Below are 24,586 nucleotides of genomic sequence, written 5' to 3' on the forward strand. Positions count from 1 at the left end.
ACCAAACTTCTTTGTAAATTGCTTAACTGAAGATATGAAATTTCAATTCATATAGAATCATAGGTGTGAAGATGTGAAATTACACAGACTGTGTGATGTATATAAATCCAGCCAAAAGCTTGTCAGTGATCACTGGGCTCATGTGATAGCAGTGACTTGTACTGCAGCCTAACTCCATCCTGAAATGGAGTCTGGAGTTGAGATGTGGATGAGCTGGAGGTAAGGCTAAGCTTTGCAGGTGGAACACAAGCCTGCCCACCCTCAGAGCAGCCCAACTCTTGGATGGGGACTATTCCAGATCTGTGGTACCCAAGTCCTTCAGAAATTCGCGGTCAGACCTGTTTTGGTAAAAACCATTTGGCTACATTCTAGTGCACAGTGCAAATGGTTTCAATTAGGTTGTATTTATCAGAAGTTTTGTGTACAATATTCTGTATTTATGGCTTGGATATTGTGATTATTTTAACTGCTTGCTTAAAACGAAGTGAAGCTTTAGGAATAGAAGGGAATCATTTTTTTACCAAAGAAAAATTGTTGTATATAGAACAGACTCTGTATAGATCATCTGTCACCTAGCTGCTGGTGTATTATATGTTATGCATATGAGGTGGGAAGTAACTTGAAGCTAGAAGGTATTAATGGCTGCCTTAAACTAATAACTGGTAAAAATAAGTGGATGCTCACAGAATCACTTACCATTTGTGGGAGTTTCACATGTGTATCATTTTCCAAATTTAACTAAAATTCAGAATTTTTCCTGTATACATTGTCCGAAATTTCAGAGTTCACTGGTCACACAAAGATATGCAGCAGTAGTGAAGTATGGGTCATATTCTTCAACTGCACAGCATACAAGCTCTGAAGGTTCAAAATGGGGGAAAAAAAATCTCAGCTAGGTTGTGTCAATTAACATGTTCTTTCCACACTTAGTTTATTTGAAAAGTTCAACAGAGTGAAGTTCGAATTAATCTGTCCAACCTTCTCTTTTTCTTGAGAGTATACTCTGGCAGCTCACTGGGTCCCTTTACAAAACACAGTAAGACCAGCTTCAGTGCCATTCATGTGAGAGACAGAAAACCTGAGCAGAAATACCTGACTTTAACCTATGTGGATTGTCCACTTCATCATGCTGCTTTGATCAGAAATATGTACTTGGGCCCACAGCCACTGTTTTCAGATAGGTCTGTAATCCATTATCATGTGGATAACTGTCATGCCAAATTTTTCTTCTTCTCTCCCTTTTCCTGATTTCTGATTATTTTAACTATGGTTGGGTAGCTGGAGAAGAATATTTTGCTATTAGCTGTAATCAGAAGTCCTACAGTATTTAGACAAATACTGTAAAACTCCATTATACTGAGGTGCTGCACAATCATACAGTGAGAAATGTCCATGGAAAAGACTGATAGGGCTTAATTTTTCATAAAAATCTGTAGGACCATTGATAAAAATTCTATAAAGCACTTTAATTTTTTTTTAATAGGAAAAGACCAAAGTCACACCTGTGATATTTCTGAAACCAGAGCACTGCATTTTCTTTTTATGAAAGTCTACTGAATTTTGTTTAATCTAATTTAAATTGTTACATCATGCTCATAACTGCACTGTTGAAAAGCCACTTGCTTAGTGCTAAAGTGCGTTTTGATACTTGAGAATGACTTGACTTGGTTCCCAGGAAAGGGATGGGTGTACCGTATATCCAGGATTAGTTGGACACAGCTTGGCTTACAACCCATGAATATGCATTCTTGAGGACTAGACATGGTATGGTTTCAGATGGTCCTCCTAAGGATAAAAATGGACGCTCTGTTAGCCTGTTAGCAGAAGGTTTCTGATCTTCATTATGCAACAAATTTCCAGCCAAACTTTTGTTGTCCAGAAAGTGTTATTTTTTACACTAACATGTTAAGAGGGTAGGAGAAATAAGGGGTCTTTTATCATTTGCAAGGAGTTTAATATTAATCAAGTTGAACACCATTTGCCTAGGTTCCCTGGAATGTCAAATAAGATACATACATATTTCTATGTAGAATATATGTATGAACATGTAGAATATGAGTATTTGCTGTGGGAGAAATCACACACTATCTTCTCCCAGAAACAGTTGGGAAAGGACTTCGGAGTGTACAAAGCTGGTCTAAGAACAAGAAAACAGAAGGACTGTTTGGCAATAAGTTGTTTTTATAGCTGAAGCTGATCAAAACAGCAGAGGGAAATAGAGCAAGCTCATCAGCTTGCACACAACCTAAAAAGTACCGAGGTCATGATATACTTTTGGACAGGTGAAGTCCACAGGATTTTTACATATTCTGAGCACTTCCTTCAGCTGAGTGGTGTGTTGTTCCTTCCCATTCATCCACTAATATCCCATTCATAAGGACCAATGCTTTCAGACTGTGAGGATCATGCCCTACTTTGTAATTGTAGGATACTGAATATATGGCAAAAAGGTAGTCACTAAATGATGTGCCATTAATTGATCAAGTCTGAGAAATCTGCTACCAGTCAGCCCATCATAAGGGAAAGTTTTATGTATCTTTCTTTTCATCTCATAGGGAGGTAACGTGATGCAGTTCCTTTTCCTGTTAGCAGGCAGCACATGCACTTTCTTATTTTGCAATCTACTACATGCAATGTCATTACGTCCTTGAGTACACTGTTTTTTGAACTTTCTGACTTTGTTATTTCCTTTTAATTCACCTCTCTCCCTATCATTGTCTTGAATTCTTCCCTTTTATGATAGATTATTGTAATTGATGCCTGAAAAGTCACTTTTTTAGGGAGACTGGACTTCCTGACAGCAAGCCAATGTAGTTGGTAGATCAGTGACTACCCCAGATACTTGCAGGAGCTCCTCAGTCCCCAGGTGTCAAAACTGAGATACTCTGGGGGTTTTTAACACTGTGAGTATTATTGTCCTTTGGCAAACCATGGTTTGAGAAACAACTGTTTAGCAGAGGCAAAGTTCCTACTGAGTGATGATTTCCCCAACAGTACAGTTTTAGAAAGGGACAGAAAGCAGGTTTGTTTAACCTGGATTCAGAGGTCTGCTGATAGCGGCAGAGAACCTGCATGATTCCATAACAGTGCAAAGTCTCTATGATAACCTATCATAGATATGTTAGTGATAGTTACAGCTACTGTTCTCTCATGTTTCTCTACAAATGAAATTATTCTTGGTAAAGGATATAGGCCATAGAAGAGGTTTTGATGTTGGTATATCTGCTTTAAATTTAAGGAAGAATGAAAGTATTCTCCCTGTATGTTGTGTATCTATTGTTTTAGATCTCTTGATCAGCCAGTCTTTAGTTAAAAGTTGCAAAGGACTACAGGAAATCTATGAGGATGTGTTACCTTGGTTGTTAAGAATAGGGCCAGATAGCGTTTGTAATCCATGTGTTGTAACAGTCACTGTATCTCTGAGATAACCCTGTTGTGCAAACAGGAAAATGCTGTTTGATCACAAGCCAAAGCAGGGGTTTCAACCCTACTGGGATTCTCTCCATGGATCCCCATCCCTCGAGCTAGCCTGGTTATTGCTATGCTTATATTGGTCTCTCCTATGTGAATGCCCCATTGACTTAGGATCAGGGCACTGCTTAAAGATCAGGAAAAGGTAAGGACAGCTAAAGTCTGGTGTATTTGAGACTGAGCTAGAGTGAAAGAGAGGTGAAAAGTCAGCGATCCTAGGCTGTGCTCTCCTCACCTGTCACAGACACTGTTTGACATGTTCACATCTCTGTTCCTGTTTAACTTACCTGTCATGACAGTTACTCTCCACTTGCAAGCATTTTGAATAATGTGACTATTACATAGCACCAGGTGTTATGCCTGGTGCCTTCCAAGACAAATACACAAGCAAGTATTTGTTAATAGTTGCTCTGCTCCTTGTTTCCAAAAGGGAAAAGGAGAGAGGAGTAGACCGTCCTTGTAATAACTTCATGTACTGCAGCTGAACCTGTCAGAAGAGGTCTACAAACCATTAGGAACCCCAAGAAGAGACTGCAGAGCCCTTCAAAACTGCTGGCATGGCTAGGAAGGGCACCTTATGGAGAGTTCCCTTCTCTGCACTTCAGGAATTAATACAACATGTATCTTTGAAGTAACACCAACCGTCTTTCCATCATCTTTCCCAGGTAACTGTCTTTGGCCTCTCTACCACTCTCAAAGTATTTTGAAGGGTTCATTGAAATACTTGCTGTGAGACCTTAATATCCTTATTATTGGAAGACAAAAGATAAATGGCAATCACACAGCTAAATTTTTCTGGTTATTCTAGTTTTAGAAACACAAAAATGTACAGCAAATATTTAAATAAAATTCAGGTAAAATATAGGTCAGAATGCTCCAGAAGGAAATAATTTCTGAGTTCACCAAGAACAGCATTTAAGAACAAGGCTAAGTTATGAAGCACAGCCTTTAAAGGAACCACTTTAAAACAGGCCATTATATTTCCTGTAATTATTTATCTGATTCCACCAATATTAATTGACAAACTGTTTAATGAATGTTCACTTAAACTTCATCTTATATTAAAGAAATTGACACAACTCAGGGGTTTTGCCCTAAAAGCTAAAGTAAGGAAAGCTGGCAGTAGCAAAGTCTTTCTCCCAGGACACTATTACTGGGGCAGATGCAGCTGTGGGTGAAAGCCTGATGCAAAATCTATGCAATAGCTAACTACCACCAAAACACTCTATCAATAGTGTGGTTGGACATTAGGAAATTAGGGACAAACAAGTCTTAGATATTGCCGTTAGAAAAGAGTGAACTTTGGCACTTAGAAGAAATGTGGATGGATACCCTGAGATGCAAATGTAGCATGTTCTGAATATGTGAAAGTCAATGTTGTGATCATGATATGCTTTCCAGTAAACTAAGATTTCTGTGACCCAGGTCACAATGGTCTGTTTTTGTATGGCACTGGGGCACCTTAAAGTATGGTTTATCTAAATGAGTGAATAACCCCACTGAACATGGGGTATATTTGTACACTTGAAATTTAGTGTAAGTCTCATGTTGAACTGGCCTTGGAATCTAAAGGATGTCTTCTGGGGAAAGGAGAGGTTATGTTGTGGTTGAGAAGGAAGGCAAAGACGAATTCTTTGAGAGAGCAGTTACTCCTCTTCCGTGTAGTAATACCCAGGAAAAGAGAAAGCAGGAACATGTGCTATATTGTGCTGTGGAAGCCGCTCGTGTCTAGATGTGTAACTTTACAATGCAAGTCAAATATACAGTACCACTGATTACTGGGATAGAAAAGTATGTCAATGTGAAGTAGATGCGTACATGATCACAATGCAATTCCACATTTTTATTCACATTTCATATGGTGAAATAAACAGTAGTGTAAATAAAACTGTGATATAAGTATTCTCACAGAAGATGCATGTGTGAGCTTTTAGTCCTTGACTTTTTGCATGTAAACATGACAATTTCTGTAAGCAGCTAGTGACAATTTCTGTGTGTGCTTGTGGGACACAAAATTTCTATGAAAGAAGTTGAAAAGTGATTGTTGCACAGCTCCTATAAACCCCTAAGCCTTTCCATTAAGTCTCAGTGTCTCAGAAGCCCTTATGTCTACAAAGGTAGAAACTACAGTGCTTTGGTGGCTAGAGGAAGATTCCGTTGTATGTATGTGTTCTTGCCTCCATGTATGAGTTCACAGCTGTGTTTTGGAGTCTACCATAGACAGGGAAGGTAATATAAAAGGGAATATACAGGTTTGGAAAATATAAATGCAAGCCAGCTTTTGTGCTGCTGTTGATTGTTTAGTTGCTTAGAGCATTGTGGTTTATCTTGAAAAGATAAGGTTTACACAAGTGTAATCTTTGGAAACTAGTTAGAAAAGGTCCTGGTGCAAAATAGTAAAGGTTCTGTCCGGGCTGGAGTATTTTTTATAGATTGCACTTGGCAGAAGGAGGAGAAAGAGTTACCACAGCTGGTAGCAGGGAGACACAGTGTTTCTTTCCCCATACAAACCAAAGTGAACATATGCCCTCTAATTTCCTATGGCCTATGTAAAGAAGAGTATTTATTGCTAATTTAAAAGCAGACAGTAAGGTAAATGTAGGGATCATTTTTCCCCTTGAGTTTGCATAGGAAAATAATTAAAGGCAAATATTGTATGTTTTTCGGAATATATTGGTCTGCATATGGCATTGTTTTGTTGCAAATTACAGACCCAGTGGCCTGATCCTGCTGTCACTGAAGTGAATGGCACATTTTCTATTGATTTCAGGGAAAGAGCAGATTACAACCCAACATGAGACAGGTGAAAGCTGCTCCTTTAGAAGTATGCTACCCAATATATTTAGGCTCCCAAATTACTTTTTCTTAGTGTCCTGGGAAGTAGATGGACACAAACAGTTTGTATTAAAAGTGTAATGAAAATTGTTTAAGGATTTAAATGTTGCCTTTAACATTGCTGAACCAAAAACATAAAAGATTCTGCCAGTGCATGAAAGTGAAACTAGCTAAGAACAAAAGTGAAACCAACAGGCAACTCTCACTTCCCAGGCTGAGTGAAATGCAGAAATCCTAAAGTGCTGATGCTTAACAGTAAATTTGAATTTTAAAATTTCCTTTACTTTTATTAGTGTGAAAAATTGTTGCTAGTGATGTAGACAAAAATTTTCCTTAAGACAGGTGTTTTCTCATGATGGTATCTCTTTAAAAAGTCAAAACCAATTAAAAATGTCTTTTTTTTTTCTTTATGATATGCAGGGGCATCTGTTCACATTACCCTCTTTTTCTTTCTCATGCATTTTCCTTTTGCATGTGTTGTATCACAGACTTGTAAGTCATGTACCCTTAATATTCTGACAGATGCATGTGCTAGAGCAGGACAGAATTGACCTTGCTTTACAAAAGTATTGGTGACTGTAATCAGCAAGTTTCTAGAGAAGGGAAAGAAAAAGTGTCTTTAAAAATATATGAATATGATGGTTAAATGTGTTTAATTGATAAAACACCAAAAAATGAGAGGCAGTGTAGCAATGGGGAGAGACAGACATTCAGTTCTTCCTGCCCAATCTAGTAGGATCAGGAGGAGACATGTACAGGAAAGTGGGGAAATACCAAGCAAAACAACAGCAGAGGGTAGAAAAAAGCATTGGAAGCCATGGACAAAAAGACAGAATGGAGGAAATAAGTGGTTTAGATACGTTAACTTTGTGCAAAATTCTTCCTTGGTCCACATTTGTCAGTGTCCAGGAAATTGTGTGTAAAAATATATTTGCAGCAACAGTCTGCTGTAGATCTAAGCAGTATGAGGAGGGTAAATACATGGAAGGAAAAGGGTAAGAGATGACAAATTTCTTTTTTTTTAAGGCAGTTTAGTCATGAATACTACACCGTACAGTGCTGAGGCTTTCTGACCATGATTTATGTTGATAATGCTTATTAAATGACAAGCTGAAGCAAGGTGGGGTTTTTTTTGTGTTTTTTTTTGGTTTTGTTTTTTTTTTTTTTTTTTAATTTAGCATACTGAATTAGTACTCATTATCTTAAACATTTTTCCCTCTCAGATTTGTTCGGAAAAGTTTAGAGGGAAAAGGGCAGGGGAGACAGTGTATAGACTGTGATTTTAGCTGGTGTTTACCTCACAGGTGGAGGGAGGAGATAGAAGTCTCAAAACTACAGGCCTATGCAAATTCTGCAGCACCAGAAGTAAGTACAAAATAATACAAATCACAGAAAAATTGGTAAAGCAAAGACCATATTTATCTGGGAAAGTGTTCAATTTTTAAAGCAGAGGAGGGAAAAGTTGCAGTGGGAAGAAATATCTCAGGACTTTTTCCCTCATGTAAATGGCTTTTAAAAAATTTCAGTGTACGTATTTTTTTTTTAATATAAGATCATACCAGTTGCAGATTAAATGTTGCTAATGAGATGGAGCATTCAATGATATAGAGGCCTCTAAGAACTGAAAACCAGGCCTAGGGAATCTGTTACTTCAACTGACAATGTATGGAAATAATTTTTGACTTGTGTACCTGACTTATCAAAACCAATTTTGAGGACTCAGACTAGAATGTAATAAGAGTTTTTAAATGCTTTTCAGACCAAAAGATATAAAGCTTTTTGAGGGTCAGATAATTTGAACATTCAAAAATGTGCCTGGGTATACAATAATTTTAATCTATTCCCTCTTACTTTGCAGAGAACGTGGCACAGCCCCTGTTCTGGGACAGGATGGACGTCCGAGGGACATGGGCATCTCTTCTCAGGTAAGCTGCTCTTACTGATGGCTTGAGAGAGAGAGAAAAAATAACTTTTCTGTTCAGATTAAATAATACCTGACCTTTTGGCCTTTTAGATTTTGGTGTTTATTGACATTTCAGACAAACACAGATACTTTTGTTTTATTTTGAGAGAGGTGAGGAGGCAAAGTGTTGTGAGGGAGGGAAGTTAATACCAAGTCCGTCTGATGTCCAATTGGCTGCAGGAGAACAGCAGTGCTGACAGTGGTATACTAGATTTTCCCAATAAAAGATGCAAATGATAGGATATTATAGAAAGATCAATGTCTTTGTGAACTGTGCTGTGTGTTTCAGTTTGCTTCATATTAGAATAGCTAATAAACTGGAAGTAGATGCTACAATCTCTGGTTGGTCAAAGACAGGGCTAGAAAAAATAGTTCTTTCTAATTGTATATGGTTTTATTGTGTTGACAAATATATTTGATATGGTAGTAATTAAAAATAGTCTGTTTTGATTAAGTTGAAGGGCTGAGACTTGGTTTTAAAGTATGCTGGTTAATTAAGCAAGAGTCAGTAAATGGCATAAAGGTCTAGATAGGATGCTTCTTGAGAAAAATGCAGTTGCTTGAGGTCAAATTAGTTAATAAGTAAAATTTTCTCATCAGGAAAGAGTCTGTATTTCTGAGGTATTTTATACATTTTCTAAGCTTTTTATACACCAATAGATAGAGGAGCTGTGTTAAAGTGCTGGAGTTGCTATTGTGTTACGGTACGTCTCTTGTCCTTCCTGGTTTGAATTGTTGATTCAACTCTGATAATTAAGACAAGAGAGAAATGTAAATTCTGTTTACCAAATGGGATGCTTGTAGCATTGAAAAAATTGAGAGATTAAACATGATTAGAAGTCTCTAAAATCATAATGTTGTTCTGTAGCCTTTGAAAAGGCAGAAATCTAAATAATAATATTTCTACAGGCAAAATAATATACATTATCTAAAATAATATATAAACTGCTGTTAGAAGAGTTTTGAAATAAATAGTATGTGCAGATAGGTAGTTAGAATTTTTAAGTATTTTTCTTCCCCTATTCTCTTTCCTCAAGGAAAACAGAAGGATTTTTTTCAAACATAAAAGGAACAAATAAATAAAATTGGAATGTAACATTATGTTAGATATTTGGTGAAATTTGTTTTCTTATAAGTGTTTTGGTTTTAAATGTAAGTGCTGTGAAACAGTTCAGATCTCAAAGTTTGTGGGGAAGAAATGTTTCAGCATCCTTGTTCTACCTGAGGAATCCATTTTAGAAGTCTATTTTTCCTGTTTGCAAAATACATTTTTGTTAGATCTATGTATTTGGGTTAAGACTTGCTTAAAATTACTTAATTAGGTTATACTGAAATTCTAAGTGATTTAAAAAGAAGGATTATGGTAATATGACAAAACATAACACTATTTTCATTGAAATTCTTAAATAAAGCCCTTTTAACATGCCAATTTAAAAAAATCTATAAATTTAGGGTGTTAAAATAGTACATAATGTAAAAAGACTGAACTTATAATGGAATGTATAATCCTGTACCAGTGAGCAGGGATTTTGTAGGTACGTCTAGAACATGGCAGGAGGTCATTCACACCTTCAGTTTGGTTTTGAGCATTTCTCTTGTGGTATACTCCTTCTTCTTACTTTATTATGTATATGTAAACACTTATAAAATGTTTGTGGTTGTTTTGTAAAGAAAAAATGTAGAGAAAGAGGTAACAGTGTAGGTACGCTAAGCTAGATGGGGACTGATTGTGTTTTCCCAGGAAATTCTGAAAAATATACCAAAGTAAAAATTGCTACAGTAAAAATAAATTCTAAATAATTGTATTCATGCTGTTTAAAATAGCGTGGCTGTGAATTGTCTTTAAAAACCTCCTGTAAGTGTCCAAAAACAGTGCAACATAAAAATGTTTTCCAATTGTGTTTTCTCTAGATAAATCTATGGGCTTGAATGCTGATTTCAGGGGCAGGGGATTAGAAAATGAACTTACAAAAAAAGGAGCTATGTGTGTGTTTTTCTCATAGATAAGTTGTGGGTTTTTTTCTGAAATGGAAAACGTATATGTGTTTCTTTCCTCTGTGTTGTTTATAGTTTGAAATAAATAACAAATTTGTAGGGATTTTTTTTAGATGTATTTGTATGAAAAATCTGGCAATAGGTTTGTTTTACTTGTAATTTAATATTGGAGAAATAGCAGAATGTTTCTGGATATTTGCATTTGTTTTAGAGGTTGGAGCCTAAGCCAGATTTCTGTGTAGTCTGTCAGGCAGTTACACGTCTGAGCATGTTACAGTCTGTAGCACTACAAATCAGAGCTATTTGACTTTTATTTGCTGCATGAGGCTATCATAAAAAAAAAAAAAGAATTGCAAATAAATCAGAAGAATAGGGGGTGAGCTGTGCATGTGTGCGGGAGCTGTTTCGGGGTGCAATGTGAGCTGTGAAGGGGGCCCGGCTGAGACCCGGAGGGTTTTACTCGGAGGTGCTGCTTTTGCCTGAACTCGTGCTCTCTGCCCCTGTCCCTCACTGACTTTATAAATCGATCCTGACTCTCCGAGATATTTTTCAGTTCCCGGCAGGGTGGTTGCATGCACATTGTTTGCTACTTATTTTAAGAGAGGAGCTGGAAAAGTGCTGTATGTGTTAGTCACACGTATACTGAGCACCTGTATGAAGAGTGTATGGGAAGGAGGGCAGAACGTGAGTGCGTGACTGATTTTCACATTAGTTTCACTAGAAGATAGCTCAGCATTTCCTAGTAACTCTGTCCCAAAGTTTTCTGGGGGTTGTAAAGCTATTTTTGAGTTAATTTGCTTATTACAATTTGCCTCCTCAAACATAATTTTTTTTTTTTTTTCTTAAACCCCACCAACTAGAATAAGATATTTCACCTGCTTTTTACTATCTCGCAGGGAGAGTGCAGTTAATGCCAGTAGCAAACAGTTGTGGTTGGGACCAGAAATCACACTGCGGGAGTACAGAAACCCGCCACAATGTCAGCGGCCCGGGGCCCGCCGCTGGGCCGGGCCCGGCCGGGCCGGGCCGCTCGGAGCTCGCTGCGCCGGCGAGCCGGGCCGGGGCGGCTCTGCCCCGAGGCCCGCGGAGGCGCCGGGCCGGGGTCCCGGGCAGGACCCGCCGGGCAGCGGCGAGGGGGGGCCGGGCGGGCCGGCGGAGGCGCCTCGGCGCCGCACAGGGTTAACGGCGGCGGGGCCGCGGGGGCCGGCGGGAGTTGTAGGCGCCGCGGCATGACGGGAGCCGCCACGAGCGGCTGGGATTCGCCGGCAGCGGCCGCTCTGCTGAGGGGGGCCGCGGCTGTCCCGTCGGGCGGGAGCTCCGGCCCGGCCGCGCTCAGCCGCTTCGCTGGGCCGGCCCGTGCCCGGCCCGGTGTCTCAGCGAGCGCCGCCGTTATCCCCGTGCCCCGAGCAGCGGCCTGGGGGCGCGGCCCGGCCGGCGGCGCGCTTCCCGCGCCGGCAGGTCAGTGGTGGCTTTCTCTCGGAGCCGGTGGTGCCGGGGTGCCCGGCCGGTCCTGGCCAGCCCCGGTATCGGCGGAGCCGGGACCTCTCTCCTGGCTGCCCGCGGCTCCGCGCCAGGGCTGGGCCGTGGGGCAGCAACCCGGTCCGGCAGGACTCGCCCGGAGCCGCGTCCTCCCGAGAGGGATTTTCTTTGGTTACACCACACGGGCGGCTGGTCCGCGCCGGCTCTGGGGCTCCTGCCGCCCCGCCGCTCCTGTGGCTGCGCGGGGCCCCGGAGAGGCACCGGCTCACGAGCTCACTGCGTGTGCGGACCTTTGCTTCCACTTTGCGCTGAGCTCCGCACCGAGCCCGAGAGCAGAGAGATGCTTTCCTGCGGCCTCCGCCGCCGCTCAGATCGCGCGGATAGCAAAGGCTGGCTTGTGGCAAGAGGAGATGGAATGCTTTTATCTGCGAGTTGAGTTTTGTCCGTTGAGTTTTTAAAATGTGAAGTGGAAAAATGAAGGAGCTGAAGTGCGTCGAAGTTATGGGACAAACCCAGGAAGCAAACAGAACTTGGTAGTTTACCTGATGGGGGGGGCGGGAATTTTCTCTCCGGACAAAGTGGAAAGGGAAGAAAGAGGAGGCAATCAACACTACGTGTTAATTTGATTTAATTTATGCCAATAGTGCGAAGTCAGTTCTTGTTAAATCTTCTGATGTTTTAAAGTAACTTGTTAATTAACTGGAGATAACTTACTCGATGTATCAAAGGAATGACAAATAATAAATCAGTCGGAAGTGAACTTAGTAAATTTCGTTTGTGTATTTTTGTTTTCTGCCTTACGTTTTTGAAGCAGATCTTGAAAGACTGTGGTGTCATGCATCTACAGTCAGCTGAATTTGGGGCTGAGCATGCTTAAACTTCTCTTGGGAATGGAAAGATTCTTGTTAGGTTGTTTTCCTTGTTAATAGTAATCCTCTTTAGATTCAGAAGAAGACTAATTTATTTGTTAACTAATAAATAAAGTGCAAAGAAAATTACACTGTTGAGCTCAAACAACATAAAAAGGAAACGTGCCATAGTAGGCTTGTTTTCTATTGCTCAGTTTCTGCGAGAGGGTATGTGAGGAGCTCTATAAACATTTTTGTGTCAGTAAGCACATCAGATTTTGCCAATGATACCACCTGAAATACAGTTCTTAAAGTATACATAGATGGTTCTCAGAAGAAAGGAAACTAAGTGAAATATATGGTTTTTATCAAGGGAAGGTATTGTTCTAGTGGAGGAAAAAAAGTTGTTTTGCTTATAAAAGAAATTGTTGAGTAGCCACAGAAAAGGGATAAGTGCCTTCAGTGCCAGTGTTACAGCCTCTGCTGGTTTGTACTTGCAGAGTGAAGCTGGTGAAGATGGCTTGAGATACAAAACCAGCAAGTCCAGAACAAAATAAAGCAGAAAAGATCAAGGCAAGAGAAATATGATTAATCTATTGTTATGTATTTTAAACTTGTTAGTGTATGGCCTACTCTGTTTCCATCCTAATGATTACTTTTCCAGTTTTGCAATAGTAGGGTTTTGTGGATGCTGTTTTCTTATTTCAGTGGCAATGCATTAGCACTGCAGTTGTGCTTTATCACAATAAATACAATATATCAACAAATGTATAATCTACCTGCAAATACTGTACTGTATTAGTGGAAGCTACATGTAAAGGGGGTCAAATAGTTGAGGGTACCCAAAAGAAAGACAAGATTACTAATAGAGATTATCTAATCTGGCAGCCGTTGAAGACTTAGCTGTAGGACAGTTTTTGAAAGGCAAAATGAGATCACAGAGAAATTCAAGGTGGGATGAAATGCAGCATTTTTAGCAAAAAAAGACTGTGCCAGACTACCTTGTTACCTTATGTTTCATTGTGAGCAAATTTTGATACTGTACCATGAAATGAAATAATGTAAAACAGAGAAAATTTTGATTAATTGCATTATAAATTACTTTGGAATGAACTGACAGATAATAGGTAGAAAGAGACTATACTTATGGAAAGAAGGCTGCAAACTGGAGTTTTTGAGGTCTATTGGAATTCTTTCCTTAGTGACACTAGTGAAAAAGTACAACAATGATAAAATCTTACAACACAAAATCAGTGGGCTATATTGATAGAGAGGAGGATTGGAATATCCATGTGCTGACAAGATGAATCAAAACTGAGATTAATAGAATTAGATGAGATTTAGTGATGCAAATAGAAACTGATCACAATTTGTTCTAGAAGAGTTCATCACTTCAGTGACAGGTTGGTAGTTGGTGTAATAGTTAGCAGTAGAATGATAGCATGTGACATGGCTGAGAAAATAATAATTTAAAAAAACATAGTGTTCTAGAAAGTGTTAAGGGATGGATTTCCTGTATGTATAGAAAATATTACTGTCAAAGTATATGGCATTAATAAGACCTTATCTGGCACCCAGCTATCACCCACATTCAGATAAATGGGTTCAAACAGATGGATGGAACAGATGCAGAAAAGGAGCACATGGATGTTAAGAGGAATAGAGAGGCTTAACAGAAAGACACAGAAGTGACAATTACACTGTTATGTAAGGAAGGAAAATGATTAAATGAGCTCAAGATTAGGATAAAGCAAAATAAATGTGTGTAAAAGGGATCGCGGGTAGACTTTGCTGGGAATTGCAGGAAGAGCTCTAACTATCAGACTAATGATATTCTGGAGTGGTTTCATGAAACAAGTTTAAATTTCTTTTAGAAGGAACTTTGATATATCCAGGAAAGAACATTGGTGTTGGGTTCTGCATAGTAGGGGGGAATTTGACTTGGGAATCCTGGGTATCCCCTCCCATAATACTGCATTCTTGTGTATCAATGGATTCTGAGATAGATATGTTAATTTACAGTGGATCCATTTTGAAAGTACTGCTGGATTATATTAATTTCCTTTTATGCCTCTTAATAACAGCAGAGTACTTTGGTTGTGTTTGCTCTGAACTGTGTGCTTGGTTTGGACACTATGTAGTGCTGCCTGATATCTTATGCCTGGATGGGCTACTTGTAGGAGTCCTAATAGAACAATTTTTAGGTAAGTTTTTAGGCATCTAGGCCAAGACAGTGTTGCGTTCTAAAATGTATGTATGATCAGCTTCCTTGGGAACTTTGTGTCTTTTTTCCCCCCCCCGCCTTTTAGACTGTATGGTTTTTACAACAGCACTTAGTACAGTAGCGAGCAATTAACAGAAGAACCTAAAGATTAAAGAACATTGCTTTTCAACAAGGCTGCTGTCCTCTAGGCTGACGTTTAGATTTTTTACTTGGCATTTTGGTTTTTAGGAAATCTCCACAGGGCAGGGAGTTAAGCAATCATTGCTCAGTCATCCATTTTAATTTTATTTTTCAGTCCACAGCTGTAGCAGGTTATTCAAAGAGAAATAATATGTTTTAAGGAGGTAACTTCTTGTTCAGTGGTCAATAGAAAACTAAGTGATAGAATCAATCCAATCATCAATTTATGCATTAAGTGCTACCACTGGCACTTTCAGTAGTTGCTGAAGCAAAGAAGTGAATTGATTTTAAGAATTAAACTTCCTTCATTTGCCTAGAGGTGAACAAGTCATGAAAATGGAAGGCTCATTTGTTATGACACAGTGTGAAAGACTAGGAAGAAAGACCAAAAATAAAAGTATTATTTCTAAATGGTTTCTTGTACTTGTTTTTTCTGTAAAATGGGGAACTACAGATATTTATCATAAAGCTTACAGGGCAGAGGTATGACCATGGAGTGATGGTAGGAGTGTAGAATGAAACATGCTTGGTTGTTATTCAACCCAGATTCCTGAAAGTTATTTTCCTCTTCCATCATGAGTCTAATTATTTAAAGAAAATAATTCCTGTTCATAGCAGGTTCTTTCTCTTGTTCTTTTCTTAACCTTTTTGAATTGGAAGGAAGTTGTGGACTTCCCCTTGAAATGGTAGAAACACTGTGGTAGTCCTTCAGCAAAGAAAAATTTTCTGACCTGATTTGCCCATGTCATCCTACAAGGCTTTCTGCCATTAAAAGAGGCACTTCCACTGGTGTCACTTGTGCTGTATTATACCTCTTGAAATAACACTGATTGGGGGAGCAAAATCATGGAAGTGAGCAGAATTCATGGGATAAGCCTGATAATGACATTTGTGTGACTCAATAACAAAAGCAAAACAGCTCATATTTTAGTATTAAACAAAAATAAGGTGTTACAGCTGTCACTAAGAGACAGCCAAATCCATTCTTTGGCTGGTTTTATACAACCACACCTGGGGAAAATGTGTACGTGTGTATGCTCACACACATGTATACATAAATGTGCACCTGCCTTGCTGCAGGTGCTGACTGATGAGTAGACTAACAGAGAATCAATGTATAGAAGTACTGGGAACCTACATACTGAACAGAATCAGAGTATGGCAGCGCTTGGTTTGGTTGCAGCAGACTCAGAAAGGGAGGGTTCACAACAGCCTGCAGCAGCATTTTTTGGGCTGATTTTTAAAATTGCTCATTGTTTGGTTTTAATTATTTTTTGTAGGAATTCTTTGGAGCCAGGACATACCTGCTGTAAATCTTCAGATTTCCATTGAAGTCTCTGGAGGGGGATAGCATTTTACACACCTTGAAAAGATGGCCTTCTGGGTGAAAACATTATTAATGGTGTCTTTGATCCTACATTGTTTTTAAACAGTGGTGGTTTTGAAATGCCAATTTCAATGCTTAAAACTGCAATGATAAAAGACTTTAGGAAGTCTCGAAGCCAGACATTTTGAAGAAATAAGGAGAATTTGATGAAAAATATACAGATGCATAATTGGGATTTAAAAATAGATAGCAATCTGAGATACTTTTTTTGATTCCAAGTTCTGTCCCTGATAGGGTCCTAGTTGAACTTTCTGCCTCTCATGTTATCTAGAAATGATACATTGTGTTTAACAGGCATTCAAAGTGGAATTCATGTTTGTGAAGTACTGGGGGTAGCCAAGACAAAGTCTCCTACAGGTACTGGCTTTTGGCAAGGTCACCAGAACTGTCTGGCTTGGGGATCTTTAAGGAGACACATGAGGACTACAGGTTTTTTAAAAAGAATGAGAAGACAGAGATTTATTACCAAATGTAGTCCATCATCTGAGTCTGAAAGTGAATGTATCATGCAGGATGACACTGAGTGTTGGCAGTGGTGTGAGTGCCACGCATTCCTGAACTTTGTTCATTTTATGTGGATAAGTATCTGTATCACTTATCTACAGTTAAAAAACTAGGTAGAAGAGACATCAAGGATTAAACAATGACCACACAGCATTTCATTTCTACAGATGATATTTTCAGCTCAACATCAATATATTTCAGTGGGTTGTAGGATTGAAAAAGGGTAATCTATTGCCATGGCCATATTATGTCTCCAGTAAACACATGCTGCACTTGGATTTGCAGCATGCACAACTATTAGAATTTTTTTTTTTTTAAGTAGGACTTGATTTCCAATGTTGCTGGTGATTGTAAAATCCAACCCCCACTTTATATACATGTCCTACTAAGCCTTTTCTTGGTTTGTGTAATCTGGATCTGGAACTCCCCATTGCAATCACATCTGAGAACTCTAAACTGGGAATGGCAACAAAAAGAGGAATTCTGAGTTTCAACAGGATACACACTTGTCAATCCACAGTAGGTAAAAGTGAAAAATCCCTGTATCACGTACTAGAAATTTGTAGTACCATTTGTATTGTTTCCTATTTGTAAGGGAAACTGAACAGACTTTCTCATAAAGAGCAGCCTACATCTGCATGGCATGTTGCATTTGCAATCTATAGACTCAACTAGTTAATATGCCAGCTACTGTTTGGCTTTAGGTTCTGTTTGTCTTCCATTGCTACATTTGCCTGGAGTGTTTTGTTGTTGAGAAATTTGGGACTTTATTCCCTGAAACAGGCCAGGTTGCTGATGCCCAAGGTTTATTTGAGAAGCAAGGAGTGTATAGCTGTTACACAGCGTGGTAATTCAAAATGCCTGACTGTCTTAGTTTCAAAGCTAAGAGTTGTGTTTCACAGCTGCCTTGTGTTTGCAAGTTTCTGCCCTTCTCATGGAAGCTATACCCAAAAGTGTCCAATTGCAGATGAGCAGCACATAATTCAAAATCTGTGCTTAGTTGGTTATTTATTATGGCACTTAATGTTACCAATTCCATCCCTTTCTCTCAACCTGCTGTTCTCTGGCTCCCTTGTTTCCTGCAAGCTCTGCAGAGCAGGGCGATCAGCTTGAGGTGCCTTATGTTAGGCCCACAGGAGTCCTGTACTGTAGGAACTGACAGCAAGAGCCAGCTGGCAAAGCCCAAGTCTGAACTATGGATCCCCCAGCACCTGCTTCGTGTGTGGCATGCCAGGAGGGAGGAGGGTTACATAAAGACCTGCTTCTAGAGTTGCCCAAATACACCAGTTTAACATATATGCTGAAGGTGTATGCACAGGATGGGCCAAGAATGTCTGCCCCAGCCCCTCCAGCCCCACTGGCTTTCCCTCCCATCATTACAGCTGAAAGAAAAACAGTTATTGAGAAGAAATTCTTTACTGAGGGTGGTGAGGCACTGGAATAGGTCGCCCAGAAAAGTTGTGGGTGCTCCAGCCCTGTGAACATCCAAGACCATCTTGGATGGGGCTCTGAGAGCCCTGGCCTTGTGAAAGGCTTCCTTGCCCATGGCAAGAGAGTTGAAAGCAGATGATCTTTAAGGTCCCTTCCAACCCATGCCACTCTATGGTTCTACGGTATGATGATTCTGTGATTCTGTGTCCTGTGCAGCAGCTTCAATCAAAATCACTTCACCTCACACACCTGTGCAGTTAAAGCCTTTCTGCCCTTTTGGGCAGAGGAGAGAAATCTGAATTCCTGGGACAGTGCTAAATAGTGTATGGACTCAGAGGGGTACCATGACCCTTGCAAGGAGATGGAGTAGGTGCCTAAAGAAAGGCTGAGGATTTGGAATTCTACACAAGGTATCACCCCATCATTATAATAAACTTGGCAATTGATGAGGTGTATTGAGAGATTTGTTGGCGTGCCTGAATGGTTCTTGCAGAGCTCTTAACAGAATGGACAATGAAAATTACATTCTTGGGTTTTCTAATTTTTGCCTTCAGTGTGCAGTGGGGCAGAGTGTCTTAATTTGGGGCTGTGGGCATAGGTAAAGACACACTGCAGTGCTCAGCATTGCAACAGCCAGGCCCTTTATTGAATCTGGCCTCACTGCAATAAGTGTGAGTAATGGTAAGAGAGGCATGAGAGCAGAATGACTGTACAGCGGGGAGAGCTGCTCTTGAGTTGCTAGAGTGAAAAACATATTTGTAAAGGGCTAAAATTAGTGCTGGGTACAAGAATGCCATTTAATGAAACAAATGACTATACTGCTCAGTGGCACGAAAAAATGTGACACCTTACAGTCCCCCTTCCCTGTCTCGGGGTTACTGCAGAACAGACAGCATATCTGACAGCACTGGGCAGGCTAGGGTGAGAAGTAGATCCCAGAGCTGAGGCTTCCCGAGTGCTGAGACCCCTGAGCCACAGGTTTCACTGCTGGGACAGTGAGTGACTCTCTGTGGGCTTGTAGTGAGAAGTGTTTTCCTCAGGTACTGAGAGAGCGGGGCAGGAGGAAAACACGGGAATATGGTCCCACTGAGAAGTGTATTGCTTGTGAGGTACTTGTGGCAGCAATGTCACAGGAAAACTTCATAATAAAAATTGAATGTTTCTTCTTGTTGGGTGCTCTTTTATTCCCCTATTCGTTGTGTTTTACTGCTCCTGTGCTATATTTTTGCTTTCTTTGTCTCCTTTTTGATGTACTTCTGCATCCTTATTTTTTGTTCCTTATTGTTGCATTTTTAGTCATGCATGTCACTACTTCTTTAGCTTTCTTAAAGACTTCTCTCTTGTCTCTATTGTGATCTGCTGTGCAGCTTGGCCACGGTCCATATGATGGAGCAATGTATCCAAGCTGTGGGTTGACCGAGGCTTGCATCACTGCCCTGACCCAGATTCCAGCTGCAGTCATCTGGAACTGACTACACTCCTGAACTGATAAAAGAGGCTGTGGAAATATGGATCTCTGGGGCCTTGGCAAGGTATCCTCGTATGTGTCTGCATGTTGATGTGTGAGTACACTCAAAATGCCTGTCTGTTCCATCAGCTCAGCCGACTGGGTGCTCCTTTGGGATTTGCAGCAGCTTACAGCAAATGGGTACAGACCTGCAAAGCTCATGAGAATACTGGGATTAACCCTGGAAAGGGGAATATGCCTGTTGCTCAGGAATGTGTGATGCCCATAAGCAAGAGATGTAAACCCCCTCATTTGACCTTTGTATAATTATTTCCCTTCCAGTGAGTCCCTTTCCCTGCCTGTGACTCATCTTCTTCTAAATGTAGACTGTAAGCCTCTCAGAGGACTGCCTTTCTCTCCAAGCAGGGTAGCATAAAAAATAGCAACACTTTTGAATAACCACTATGATTTTTTTTTTACACAAAAAAATAAACAAACTAGAGAACTGCCTTGCTGTGTCTGTGCTGCTCTGTCAAGGGGTTTATCAGTCCCCTTGAGAGAACAGTGGGGCAGGTTCTGCCCTGACCTGCAACAAGAAGGTTGTTCAGACAAGACATCTCAGGAGCAGCACAACTGCAGGGCAGGAGATATTATAATAAAATATGGGTAGACTCTTACAGAGACCAACAAATCTTTCATAGCACCCATGTTCTTCCTTCCCTATTTCTGACCCATTTGTAATTGGCAGCATCCCCTTGGTACCTCAGGGCAGATTACATGCATGTCCAGTAGGAAGTTGCCTGCTCCCTTCAGCAGGTTGCCCAATGCTCCTCTCCTTTCCTCAAGCCTCTACATGCAATGTCCAGCTGCCCAGTCCACTTCTGTTCTCAACACTTGGTGACTCTGGTGACCACTTTTACTTTCCATCCTGTGCTTCAGCTCTTATGTTCTCTTTGAGTTTAGTACATCTCTTTTCTACGTTTTCTCTTTCCAGATGCTTATGCCATATCCACCTGTCCTCTGGAAGACAAAAGAGTGAGGATCAGCGCTGGGTCATTTATTCTGCAAAAATTGAACAGATGAAAACTGCCTTGACAGCCAATAGAAGAAAATAGTGTGATATGGCCGCAGCAAGCACATTCTATCTAACAATTGCACAATGATCCCATCAAGGAGTGGCACTCAACTTCCCTGTGATTACCTCTGTTCTTTTCTTTTGCTGTAACAATATAGTTTCTTTCCAACACACAAGTGTTTATGCAAAAATGCCAAGATCCTCTATGCAGATTAAAATAGGTTTACAATTTAATGAAAGGCTGGTGTGGAACAAGAGGAAAATTATCTCAGTATTTTGCACCATTTTGTAATTGAAGTCCTGTCTTTGGAGGGTGTTATGTTAACTACACACTTGGTGAGGCCTATAAGGATTTTCCTTGTGTAATGACTGCTGGAGTTAGCCCTAGCATATCACACTATTCTCAGAGTGATGTCCAGTAAGCAATAGGTGAGCTCTCTCGGGAAAAATGCAGGAAGAAAACTTGGTGAGAGAAGGATGGATGCTTCGTGTTGTGAAATAGGACAAAATCCTGTGACATGTTCCCTCCTATGCGGTCTGATACCACTGCTTTGGATAAAGATTAATTTCTAAAAATCAACTGTAAATCTATAGGTCAGCCAATAAGACAGTGACTTGACTAATTTTTCATTGCAAAGTGTATGATAGTTTCATGTCTTTAATTGACATCATTGCAGACAGTGTGTTGTTGAATCCAATGAAATTTGAATCCCATAAAAAACTGTTTTCCACAACTAGATTATTAACAGAAGCCTTTGATATTTATTAATTATGTATTTTGAGTGAAAAGCTGTTTTGTGTATATGTATTTAATAACAGAAAATGTAGCAAACATTTATTTTTGTTAAACTAATAAAAAGAATAAATCTGTCACAGCAAATTTTCATTTAATTTCTTCGGTCTGTTTCCCTTAGCACAGACGAAAGGTGCATCCTCAGGTATCTCAGGATGCACAGTTCTTTGTATCAGGTAGTTGATGTCACACAAGTGCATCTTGCTTCTAAATGAGAGCTTTGAAGTGGCAGTAGTACTTGTAACTGCATCACATGGCACCATGGTCAGTTTGTGGCCTAAGGTGCAACATGCAGGGTACTGCTTACCTGTTACAATTAAGGTGGCACCTTACATGAGCACTTTCCAAACTCTGAAGCAGGCAAAGGTTAGGAAATGTGGAATGGGATGAGGAAAGAGAAATTGCAGAGCACTTGTAAATCCATTGAGTTTACAATGAATGGTCTGTAGGAGTGGATCTGCAAAGGGAAGCCAGGCCTGAGGAGTCCCAGGATTTGGCAGGTGAGGCTCCTGGAGGCTGCCTCTGCCACCAAGATGATGTGTGGCAAGTAACAAAAAGGAGTGGATGAGGGGAACATGGCTGCAGCCTGCAGCTGGTACAGTTTGGAGATCTTCAGCAGTAGTGCCTGGATTTGGGTGTGACCTATTCGCCAGTCCAGGAGAGAAGGGAAAGGCAAATTAAACTACCCTCTGTGCTACTGGTTGTTAATAACTCAGATGGATGCCGATCTCCAAAAAACCTTATTTAGAGAAGGTTTCTTACTGCTTGAACTAAGGTAATTGTCAAGTAAGTGGTATAAAAGGCTTGTTTTCTTGAAAAAAAAAAAAAAAAGTTGGCACTGAAAGTTGCAAGAGGCTCCCTTTAAAAACAGCAATCCCCTATACCTCAACTGGTCTTCTCTGACATTTTAATTGACCCACACCCTACACCAAATTGTCACTGACTTTCCATGCTCCTCAGCCACTCCTGCCGTTTCAGCCTGTTGAGGCAATACATCTCAACCATGAGCTATTTCAGGGCTTCAGCCTCCCACAGCCTGCAGCGTCCCACACCCTCTCCTGGGAGGGAGGGAAACCCCGGGCCCCTAAGTGAGGTACGGGCGGCATGGCCTACCTAGCAAGTGGTGGGACAGAAGGCGGCCGAGCTTTGTGCCCTTCACACCGACGGGGTGTGCGTGTGTCATTTCAGAGGTGTCTCCTACCCTGCTCCCAAGTGCAGCGTTCCTAACCCATCGTGTGTGGGGCTCTGGGACAGAGGCCGTGTCAAACGGGCAGGTGAAGGGCGACGGAACAGGGCCAGTCCAGGCACAAAAAGTGATCAGCTCAGAGGAAATATTTCAGGGAGCCTCCGTCGACCTTGGATCTTATCGGGGAAGATAGATCGAGGCCGGTCAATGGGACAGCGCTGCCAGCCCCGCGGTGCGTGGGGAGCAGTGACAGCTGGGCTGTGGCGCCCAGCCCCACTTTCCCCGGGATGGACTTTCCCCGGCGCGGGTTCCCTGTGCCCAGGGGTCCCTGCGGGCCCGTGCCGTGCCGTGCCGTGCCGTGGCGACCGCGGCTCGGCTCCGTAAGCGAGCGCAGTGCGGGGCTGGGGGGAGGGGAGCCCAGGGACACATTCGAGTGCGAGGCGGAGCCTGAGCATTTTATGAATGGGCTCATATGACGTCAGTAGGGGCGGGAGCAAAGGCGCCGTGTTCCACCAGTCCGGCGAGGCTCCCGGGCGGCGGGACCAATCGAAGCGCGGCAACGCGGTGACGGCCATGCCCGCCGGCCAATGGCGGCAAGAGAGCGGTGCCGACCACGTGGGGCGCAGGCCGCAAGTAGTACGGGGGCGTGTGGCCGCTCGCCGCCTGCCCCCCCCTCCCCGGCGCGGCGGGGCCGGGCGGCCCCAGGGCGGGCGGGCCCGGCCGCGTTGCCGGGTTACCCGGTGGCTGAGAGGCCCCTCCGCCAATCGCGGCGGGGCGGGGGCGGGCGCCGTGACGGCTGCGGGGCGGCGGTGGCCGGGAGGGCTCAGTCCGGCCGCGGCAGCCTCCGCAGCATGGTGGCTCCCGCCGCGCTCCCGGCCGCCGGCCTCTTCTACTGGGTGGGCGCGCTGGGCGCTCTGTACGCGGCGGCGTTGGCCTCGTACCGCTTGCTGGCCGGGCTCCGCGTCTGGGTTCTGGGTAGCGGCGCGGCCGCCGTGGGGCCGGCGCTGGGCGCCTGGGCAGGTGAGTGCGCGTCCGGGCCGCCCCCGCCGCGTCTCTTTCTGCGGTGCCCCCCTCGGGCCGGGGCAGGGACCTCGCGGGGGAGCGGCCTCGGCCTGGCGGGGAGGGGGACGCGGGCGGCGGGGACCGGCCTTCGGGGGACCGGGGAAGTCTGGCGGAGCGCCCGTGGGGCGACAGCCGGGTCCGGGGCGGGCCGGTCTGGGGCAGCGGCTGAGGGGCCGGCGGGTTCCACTGCTCAGCCGCGTGGGCCCCCGGCGAGCCTGGAGCCGCTGTCAGGCTCGCCACGAAACGTGCAGGGCCGGAGCGCGCCGGTCGGGCCGGTCCTGAGAGAAGCGCCGGTTGTTGAGATTTGTGGTCGCGCACGGCGTGTTTGAACTTGGTGTCTGTGGGGCGGCCGGGCGCGCAGCGCGGCTCCGGGGCCGCTCCGCAGTTCCCAGCGCGGCCGGTCGGTGCGCGCCGCCCCCTCCGCGCCGGCCTCGCGCCTCATCGCTGACGTCAGGCCCGCCCCGTGCCCGCCGCCCCCGGAGGAGCGGCCGCTGCCGGCGCGGCGGGAGCCGGCACCGCGCGGGCCCTGCCGCCACCGCGGGCACCGCGCCGGCCCTGCCGCCACCGCGGGCACCGCGCCGGCCCTGCCGCCACCGCGGGCGTCCCGGGAGAAGAGCTGTGCCGCAGGGCGAGGGGAGAGCCCTGCCCAGAGCCGCGGGCGAGCGGCGGAGCGGCGCCAAACTTGTGCCGACCCCGCCTGCTCCTC

At 42.9% G+C, this 24,586-nt stretch overlaps 1 protein-coding gene across 1 annotated transcript in view; it reads left to right on the plus strand.

Annotated features, from left to right (window-relative positions):
- The first annotated feature begins 23,405 nt into the window (after nucleotides 1–23,405).
- HSD17B12 (hydroxysteroid 17-beta dehydrogenase 12) overlaps nucleotides 23,406–24,586 on the plus strand; it is an 81,182-nt gene continuing 80,001 nt past the window's right edge. Inside the window, 3 exon segments of the mRNA XM_056491924.1 lie at nucleotides 23,406–23,498; nucleotides 23,500–23,662; nucleotides 23,665–23,838. Coding sequence (XP_056347899.1) covers nucleotides 23,406–23,498; nucleotides 23,500–23,662; nucleotides 23,665–23,838 — 430 coding nt within the window.

The sequence above is a fragment of the Oenanthe melanoleuca genome, chromosome 5, assembly GCF_029582105.1.
Source record: "Oenanthe melanoleuca isolate GR-GAL-2019-014 chromosome 5, OMel1.0, whole genome shotgun sequence".
In the NCBI taxonomy this organism is placed as follows: domain Eukaryota; kingdom Metazoa; phylum Chordata; class Aves; order Passeriformes; family Muscicapidae; genus Oenanthe; species Oenanthe melanoleuca.